At 36.7% G+C, this 9,926-nt stretch overlaps 2 protein-coding genes across 2 annotated transcripts in view; both read right to left on the reverse strand.

The window, feature by feature from the left end:
* Nucleotides 1–64: 64 nt before the first annotated feature.
* On the reverse strand, nucleotides 65–2,425 carry tmem17 (transmembrane protein 17). The gene is given in 5 exon segments (XM_042752947.1): nucleotides 65–445; nucleotides 547–690; nucleotides 1,058–1,171; nucleotides 1,294–1,400; nucleotides 2,073–2,425. Coding segments are annotated over 5 exon segments (579 nt in total). The 5' UTR covers nucleotides 2,188–2,425; the 3' UTR covers nucleotides 65–346.
* A 2,196-nt stretch (nucleotides 2,426–4,621) lies between these two features.
* Nucleotides 4,622–9,926, reverse strand: part of LOC109096486 (solute carrier family 15 member 5-like) — a 7,530-nt gene continuing 2,225 nt past the window's right edge. Inside the window, 8 exon segments of the mRNA XM_042753345.1 lie at nucleotides 4,622–4,745; nucleotides 4,829–4,937; nucleotides 5,024–5,155; nucleotides 5,272–5,452; nucleotides 5,455–5,462; nucleotides 6,409–6,595; nucleotides 6,677–6,897; nucleotides 8,657–8,826. Coding sequence (XP_042609279.1) covers nucleotides 4,622–4,745; nucleotides 4,829–4,937; nucleotides 5,024–5,155; nucleotides 5,272–5,452; nucleotides 5,455–5,462; nucleotides 6,409–6,595; nucleotides 6,677–6,897; nucleotides 8,657–8,826 — 1,132 coding nt within the window.

Below are 9,926 nucleotides of genomic sequence, written 5' to 3' on the forward strand. Positions count from 1 at the left end.
TGTTAAATTCAAAATCAATACATAATATTATTTTTTGGTTTATAACAATGGAGTGTGTTGAATCTGTTTTATCTAAGTCTGTAAATGTTTTTATTTATTTATTTTTTTGTATGTTTATTTTACATATTTACATATAATATAATACAAGGCAAGATTTGTTTGTATAAAATAAGGCACCAAGACATCCACAGTAACAATTCAACTCAACGACTGATGTGTCCTCTAGTGTTCACAACTTATAATGAATGTTTATCAGTGGACAAGTGGACAATGGACAAGTCTTTGTATTTTTTTTTAAATAAATCTTTGTAGTGTATTTTTTTATAGTCCATCAGTTCAGGTCTCGTCACATCCTTAATTCCTGAATCCCATCAAATTGTCGCAAGTGGAAGCGACTTTCAGTGTGTCGGACCATTGCACGCAAGGCAACAAATCCAAAGAGAGCCTGAAAAAAACCCACAATATTCAGTCTTTCAGTATTCAAATAAATTCATATTTAATTATAATCTCATATCGATACAGAAATATATATATATAGATTCATACCTCTGCAAAAATAAATAAGGCCAGTATTATATGAACTCCTCTCTCCAGAGGTTGAATGAGAATAGCCTCATTGAAGAGCTGGAACAGAATCAGGGGAAACTGCAGCAGAAAAGTCAAAAGCCAAAATCCAGCCAATTCTGGAACCTATGCAAAAAAATAAAAAAAATAATGAGATGATAAGTGACGTGACATACAGCCAAGTATGGTGACCCATACTCAGAACTGGTGCTCTGTATTTAACCCATTAACACATACCGTGAACACACACCCGGAGCAGTGGGTATCATTTATGCTGCGGCACCCAGGAAGCAGTTGGGGGTTCGGTGCCTTGTTTAAGGGCACCTCAGTCGTGGTATTGCCGGCCTTCTAACCAATCAAACTATCTAACCAAAATACCACATACTTCCCTAATTGTTTCCCATAAGGGGAAACTATTATATTATATTACATACACTAATTAAATAATATTAAAAAAAATAATACAATAATCTTTAAAAAAACGTGTATAAACCTTCTCTTGCAGATTTCCCACATTGCCCAGGTAGAGCCTGATGGCCTCAATCAGGGTCATTAAAATAAGAACTGTGATCAGGATGAACTTGTAATAATCTGCAAGGGCTGGGTACTAGATGAAAAAGCATAATTAATTATTAGCAATAATATCCCAGAATGTTAATAAGGTTAAACAGCAATAGTAAAGTGATTTCAGACTGAATTGTTTAAAAATATTAGGTAGAGGAGAATCACCTTTAGCTGTAGCATCACAACCTCACTGATCCACCAGAAAGGAAAGAACCACATGTTAAAGTAAAGTGACATCTGAAGCGGGAGACTTCATAATACAACATCATCATCTCGAAAAAAAAAAACAACACAGATATGAAAATCTACACACATTTCGAAAATCTTCTCTTTAAAAATATTCTTCCTAACAACACTTCTTTTTTATGGTGTAATTGTGTCTGTTATTTACATCTTTTGGCTGAATTTTGTTTTAAAAGCAAGTTTTAATTAAATGCTACTTATTAAAACACTTGCTTTGTATGAGTAACAACGTTTCGATTTTACGATTCAATTTATAAATAACGTGTAACGCTATTCTTAAAACGCCATAAATTGAATCTTAAAACATTTAAATTGTTTATTGTTAAAATAAGCTATTACATTAACTTACATTTTTGAGTTTTTGACAAAAACCGATCGATTCCTGAATGAATCGTTCATATCGGTTTTGTGAACATGTTCAATAGATTCATTAAAAGATCCGACTCAAACTAAACAAATCGATTCGCTGTTTAGGTACTAGGTGGGCAGCTCAGGAGGTGAATGTAACCAACACCGTTTAACAGTTATATAAAGCATTACTGTATCTGCAAATCAGGTAAGAAAAAAAAAACGTGATGTTTGCTAACAGAAGCTACACTAACGTTACGTGACACATAAACTCGGCTAATGGCTAACCAGATGAATTAGCCCAGCAGCTAGCGCCTCAAAACGAACCATTTCGCCAACTCAAACACACTTACTCTGGTTCAGAAAGTCAGCGTGCTCCTCCGCAGAGGGTTGTGTTCGGCTTTTGTCCACAAACACAGTTCTGGAGAGATCTCCAAGCCGTCGCCGAACGGGTTCAGGCAGGTCCATGTTGAGAGGAACAAGCGCGAGTCCGTAGCAACGAGGGCGGTCTCTCTCATCCAGCTGTGACGGGTGTGTTTTCACTCACACACTGCCCAGAGTCAGATTAACCCGCTATTTTTGCAGTTTATGATGAGAAAGGAAAGCAATTAATGATGTGGGTTTGAATTCTGCATTCAGTGTAAGTAATATTATCTATTTTGCAATTAAAATTATGGAAGTTTATTTCCGCCACGGAATTGAATGGCGAGTTTAGGCATGTGCCTCACAATTTGGACTTTTCTCTTTTTTTTTTTTTAGATTTGCGAGTTAATTCTGACTTTCTTCTCAAAATTGCGAGTTTGTATCTCGTAAATCAGAGTTTTATCTTGCAATGTTTCTGAGGAAAACGTCAGAGTTGAAAAAAGTCAGAACTGTGAGATATAAACTCAGAATTGCTAGAGAAAAACTCACAAAATAAGCATTCATGTAACAAATATAATCTTCGTTAACAAACCAAAAATATCATGCCAGCAAACAACTGCTGTAAAGCCATTTTTTTGTGTTGTAAAAGATTGTGATAATATTTTTTAAATTACATGCTTAAGACTACAGACAGATGTTGGGTTTTTCACATTATAAATTATATTAAAAAAAAAAGTGAACATGATTGGTGTTGAATTCAAGCAGGGGTGTCAAGTTATTGAAATCACTTGACTTTCTGGAAATTATGTCAGAAATGTGGCCAAAAAAATCAACAAACAGGCAGTACCTCTTGTAAAGTTCACTGAAATGACATTGACATAGGATTTAGAATAAATTAATGTTAAGGATATAAATCTGTTATAAAGAAAACAATGTTCTAAATTGTTATCAAATTATATTTGTGATGAATTTATCTTTATCTTAAATCTTTGTTGTCCCACTTTAGAAAAGGATGTTTCAAAAGTGGGACAGCATGTTTTGACTAATGTGGAACAGTCAATTATACTATGTTATTCAATTGTTAAAATGTGCACTAAGAAAGTTAAATGCCATACATGTAATTTGGTCCATTTTGGGACTTATAATGCAGCAATATTATTTGTTTTAAGATCCACATTCACAATTTAGGGACTGGAAGACAATAGGATCCTGGACAATGATGAGTCCATGACTGCCCAGGACTGCTTATTTCTGTTATGAAGTGTTTTTACCATTACAATTTGAGTAACACAAGCTTTTGGGAAAGAAAAAAAAAAGAAAAGAAAATAATAATATTAGAAGTTTATAGAAGTTTAATAACAGTTTTAAAGGCATGTGTTCCAAATTTTATATCTTTTCAAAAAAAATTATTAAATTATTTTGCTATCTTTGTTAAGTTCAATTTTACATTTTTGACTTCATTACATGGTTATTATTATTGTTGTAAATAATAAATTATTTTAAATAATGTAATGATGTTATAAAATTGTGTTTAACATTCCATAAATGAACATATAGGTTACTATTTTTTTTTTTTTGACTTTTGAAGACAACAAACACACTGTAGGCCTACTAAATTAATTAAGCAAACATGGGTATGCACATTTAACCAGGAGTGTTAAATCTGAAGCTGACTTTGTAAAAACAATTTACTATTTATAAGACAAAGCATAGTGTCCCAGATTTGAGCATGAGCTGTCCCACATTAGAAAATCCACAAATTCTTAAACAATTTGGCACAAGGAGCACTAATATATGTGCCATTTCCCCTTTAATTACAATTTCTGAACAATTTCTGATTTAGATAGGGAACATTTTGGGGATTTCATAATGATATAACACTTTAATGTATCATTTTGGCTTCATATGGAAATATGATGCACAAGTCAAAATGTCAAAATAATCCACACAATAACCTAAACCAACATAAAAAACATATGACCATAACCAAGCATCTTAAGACATTTTACCCAGCAGGCACACTACGTCATAAGACGTTATTTGGTTAAATTTCGATTGCGACGTCGGGCTACCAAAATTCAATGTCAGTTCAACGTCAGTGTTAATTTAATGTCCAATACTGACCTCAGCTGATGTTGATATTTGTTGTTTTAAGGTTGTGGAACCAAAATCCAACTTTAAGTCAACGTCAAATTGGGGTCAAATACTGACGTCAATGCGATTTTCATTCTCAATCAAAATGCAACTTCTTTCTGTTGTCATGTCCAGCTTCAACCTGACGTTATATTGATGTCCTGTGCCTGCTGGGTGGAAACATACTTCACATGCTACTACCAAGTTTTTGTTTTGTAACATGGTTTTTGTAGTCACTAAAACAGTAACTCATTATGTATCATAAAATAGCTTTATTTTTTGAATACATTTAAATTGCATTATTTACAGCTATTGCTCTCAAATTCTCTTGTGTAATGCCAGCATTACAGGATTTATATGTACGATGAAACCACAAAACAACAACCATGGACATTTTCCAAGGACGTCAGAACGACCGAAAGTTTCCTAAAAACTGAAAATAACGCAAACAGGTCTTATACTGCAGGAGTTTCTCATACAGGTGACTGTGTCCTGCCCCGCTACTTAGCTCCACACTCAGATCTGCGTACCTGCCCAAAAACAATGAAGATTCATCTGTAAACGCATCTGTAAACTTTTCATTTTTATCTCATATTCAAAGCTTGAACTGTACCTTTGTGATATTCTCCAAAACACCAGTGTGTTTATAGCCATCAGTGTGGCCAGAGTAAAGAAAAACCTCTCCATGTTGCCACTGCTGAGGTTATTAGGATAGAAGTTTCCTGTAATCATAAAACACAATATCAAGTTCATGTTCGGTTGCACCCCAATAACAAGTTCAACACTTTCAAGAGTGAAATATTTTTACCTCCCGACACAAAATAAAGAATGTGAATGAGGAAAGCCCCTAGAAAGCAGCCACCTCCATATGAGAGGGTTAGGAAGTGCAAGGAGACACCTCTAAGGTTGCTGGGAGTCAGACAGAAGGATATGAGAGAGCCTGAGCAGAGGAACAGGAGAGATGCAGATCTAAGCAAAAACAAAACAACTGGATTGATGTTGTCTAATGAGCAATTTAGCATTATGCAAATCATATTTTCGAAAGTGAATACGTACATGCTGGTGTCACAAAGGCCTCCGCCACTCCCAGTAAAATGTACTGGGGCGTAAGCTGGAAACAGGTCATAGAGGACACATGCAGGACCTTTCCTGATAATGTCTGCTCCACTTGTGGATAATACTTCCTGTGGATTTCGGAGATCCCTGCCAGTAGTGCTGAGATACACACACATGAACCATACCCATAGCTAAATGTAAATTAAATATACAAAGCCAAACAACAGTAAAGATGCACTAGGTTTTATTTATATATAAAATTAACATATAAACTGTTATTATAGCATTTCAAAAGTAGCACGCCTTTCGGTGTCAGTATAAGTTCCAAGGCCACTGCTGAATCAACCAAACAACATGCACTGAAATGCAACATGCACTTAAAGGTACAGTAGGTGATTTCCGAGAGCCTAGCAATAGCACTGAAAGCATAAGATCTCACCCTCCCTGCAAATCACTCTCCAAAGCCACGCCTCCTCCAAAACACATGACCGCCCACAGGCAGATCAGAGGCTAACTAGAGACATGATAAGAGACGGCACTGGTTGAATGCAACGCTGACAGATTATCTCATGTCTCATTCACCGGTGAGAAAACATTACAGTACAAAGCACATAATGTTACAATAATAACGCCTTCAATTTCTTTTATATCTGCAGTAGCATAATAAAACGTGCTGATGACGTATCATGTCTGCGCAAACAGGGTGCAGGAAGGTATGCAAATACATATGTTGACAGGCAGGTTGGGCAGCCTTTCCAAAGCCACTGGAAGGCAAGCCTGTAGCCTTTAGCCAAAAAAGTGTAACGGCTAATGCTAACGCTGCGGTGCAGGGAATGTGATCCAAGTTGACCATTACGCTTTCTCCAATAGTAAGTAATACAGATCCTCTCATCTCTCAATAGTAAGACAATCTCTGGCCTGTCATAGCCCATGGACCGAGCGATATGATTGGACGAACATTTTATGGTCCAATGCTTTCCACAGATGATAAACGCATATACATACATTTAGATCATGTAACTTAGTGATTGCTATCAGGGTGAGGAGAGACTTTCAACCAGCATAAGTGGGACATTTCCAATTCCAAGGCAGCGTGAGATGAATAAGAAGTTCATTAATTGTAGTTAGGATGCTCACTTATTAATGTGGCTGGCGAGGGTAGTATTTTCTTTGGGGACTGGTAACAGGTGTTGAGAAGCTCCAGCAGTGGTGCTAAGATCAACACCGGCAGTATACTGATGACCTTCATCACTGCTACAGGCAGGAGAAAGCCGTTGAGCTTTAAGTTGGAATGCATCGTCTGCAGATAATAGCCTGATGGGATCTGTTAAAAGATTTAATATAATAAAGATATTACTGATGCTAATTGCTGAACAAAAGTATAGATTTAGCCAAGCATACTAACCTGGGTAATGCAAGCTCGATATAAAAGCTGAAGTCCAAAGAGAGGGAACAGTTTGACTAGGATCTTGACGTTTTCCACACTGGTCTCACTGTAACAACCCCCATTGTTTTCCTTGGCACGGTCTAACCAGTTGGCAACATCTCCGCTTAAATGGCGATAATGGAGGCAGCACATTTTGAGAGAATTGAGGAACACTCCCAGCGTAGTTAGCAAGGAACTGCCTGTTAGTCCACAGATGAAAATTCAAAGTTGTTCAATTCAAAGAAATCAGAACAATTGAACAACTGTTAGTTATTTTTAAGAGAATTTCTCTGTGAAATTATTGTACAAGAGACATACAGGTGCTGGTGATATAATTAGAATATCATCAAAAAGTTGATTTATTTCACTAATTCCATTCAAAAAGGGAAACTTGTATTTTACATTCATTCATTACACACAGACTGATATATTTTAAATGTTTATTTCTTTTAATTTTGATGATTATAACTGACAACTAAGGAAAATCCCAAAATTCAGTATCTCAGAAAAAGTTGAATATTACTTAAGACCAATACAAAGAAAGGATTTTTAAAAATGTGGCCAACTGAAAAGTATGAACATGAAAGTATGAGCAGTGTACAGCACTGAATACTTAGTTGGGGATCCTTTTGCCTGAATTACTGCAGCAATGCCGCGTGGCATGGAGTCGATCAGCCCTGTGGCACTGCTCAGGTGTTTTGAGAGCCCAGGTTGCTCTGATAGTGGCCTTCAGCTCTTCTGCATTCTTGGGTCTGGCATATCGCATCTTCCTCTTCCCAATACCCCATAGATTTTCTATGGGGTTAATGTCAGGCGAGTTTGCTGGCCAATTAAGAACAGGGATGTCATGGTCCTTAAACTCGGTACTGGTAGCTTTGGCACTGTGTGCAGGTGCCAAGTCCTGTTGGAAAATGAAATCTGCATCTCCATAAAGTTGGTCAGCAGCAGGAAGCATGAAGTGCTCTAAAACTTCCTGGTATACAGCTGCATTGACCTTGGACCTCAGAAAACACAGTGGACCAACACCAGCAGATGACATGGCCCCCTAAACCATCACTGACTGTGGAAACTTTACACTGGACCTCAAGCAACGTGGATTGTGTGCCTCTCCTCTCTTCCTCCAGACTCTGGGACCCTGATTTTTAAAATGCTAAATTTACTTTCATCAGAGAACATAACTTTGGACCACTCAGCAGCAGGTCCAGTCCATTTTGAAGCGAGACGCTTCTGACACTGTCTGTTGTTCAAGAGTGGCTTGACACAAGGAATGAGACAGCTGAAACCCATGTCTTGCATACATCTGTGCGTATGGTTCTTGAAGCACTGACTCCAGCTGCAGTCCACTCTTTGTGAATCTCCCCCACATTTTTGAATGGTTTTGTATTACAATCCTCTCCAGGGTGAGGTTATCCCCTATTGCTTGTACACTTTTTTCTAACACATCTTTTCCTTCCCTTAGCCTCTCTATTAATGTGCTTGGACACAGAGCTCTGTTAACAGCCAGCCTCTTTTGCAATGACCTTTTGTGTCTTGCCCTCCTTGTGCAAGGTGTCAATGGTCATCTTTTGGACAACTGTCAAGTCAGCAGTCTTCCCCATGATTGTGTAGCCTACTGAACTAGACCGAGAGACCATTTAAAGGCCTTTGCAGGTGTTTTGAGTTAATTAGCTGATTAGAGTGTGGCACCAGGTGTCTTCAATATTGAACCTTTTCACAATATTCAAATTTTCTGAGATACTGAATTTGGGATTTTCCTTAGCTGTCAGTTATAATCATCAAAATTAAAAGACAATAGATATTTGAAATATATCAGTCTGTGTGTAATGAATTAATATAATATACAAGTTTCACTTTTTGAATGGAATTAGTGAAATAAATCAACTTTTTGATGATATTCTAATTATATGAGCAGCACCTGTATGTATTTGTGTATATATGTGTTATGAATGGGACTGTTACCTTTTTTTGGACGGAACGTGAGCTTGTTGCGCACCATGTGAATGGCGATGAGAGCGAGGAGAACAGAGGTGAAAGGGATGAGAAAACACAGGTTTTTGGCAACTGACTGCTGAATGTAGGCAATCCCCAAAAAAACAACTGTTGAGTTCAGGTTGACCAGCCAGTAAAACCTGTGGATTGTAAACAACTGCAATATTTGCACCTCTTGTACAATGTTTTAAATGTGCACTCAGTAATTTCTTCCTCATTTTAAACCTTTTCATTTCTTTCATTCATTTCAAACTGCTTCAGTTATAACAGTAGAAATGCTATAAGCTTTTCCATGTACAATAAAATCTATTTTATCTTAAATGGAGCGGGTCACCTCATGAAGGCTGCCATTGAAGATCACATGATCAGTTATATGCAGAGTCCCCTCACTCAAAATATGAAAATAGATTTTAATTATGAAATATAATAGTTTATTTTAAAAAAAAAGACGTTGCAAAATGCACAGGCTTTCTAGCATTAATATTATGCTACTATAGCAACAGAATTAGGACAGTCCATTTCACAAACTCACATTTTAATTGTTTCATTTGACACACAAACTTCCCGCACAACTAAGAATGCAGCTCTACTGAGTAAGCTAAAGGTATGATGAAAGTTTTTTTTTTTTTACATTTAATAGAGTGCTAGATGATCATAGTTAGTTGATTATTTCACTGTAGCTATTGTTTGTAGCTGTTCAAGTTGATCTAACTTACCATTAAAATATGCATTTGTTAAATGGGTCACAATGATTATGTGTTACATCAGTGAATCGGTCGCAATGAGCGTTTTATAGTAGCCTAAAGCGTGACACATTTAAGTATTTCTGGTGGTGGTGGTAACATATTTTAGAATATGTTGGCCTATATGCGATTTTGTTTTATGTATTATTATTCAATACTCTGTCATCAAAAAATTCCAACAATCAAAAACACTTAGTTTAGTTCAGCATTTAAAAACACGTCTCTAGACTTTGCGCTTTTTTTTAATTCCACTGACCTGTGTCTCATCATGTAGTATTACAAAACTCTGATCATCAAGAACCAACAAATACTGTTTTTCACGATCCGACAAATACGTGAATGGGCCACATAATGTTTTTTAGTTGGGATACTTTGTGCTACATCATCGCCCCTTTCGTAACTTCAGCCACCCCGTCATCAGTGTTGCGCTGGCGCCAGCTCTGGCTAAATGCTGGCACTTTATCTCAGTAAACCTGTTTTTAGACACTTTTACTATC

This window comes from Cyprinus carpio, chromosome B25 (assembly GCF_018340385.1).
Source record: "Cyprinus carpio isolate SPL01 chromosome B25, ASM1834038v1, whole genome shotgun sequence".
Classification (NCBI taxonomy): domain Eukaryota; kingdom Metazoa; phylum Chordata; class Actinopteri; order Cypriniformes; family Cyprinidae; genus Cyprinus; species Cyprinus carpio.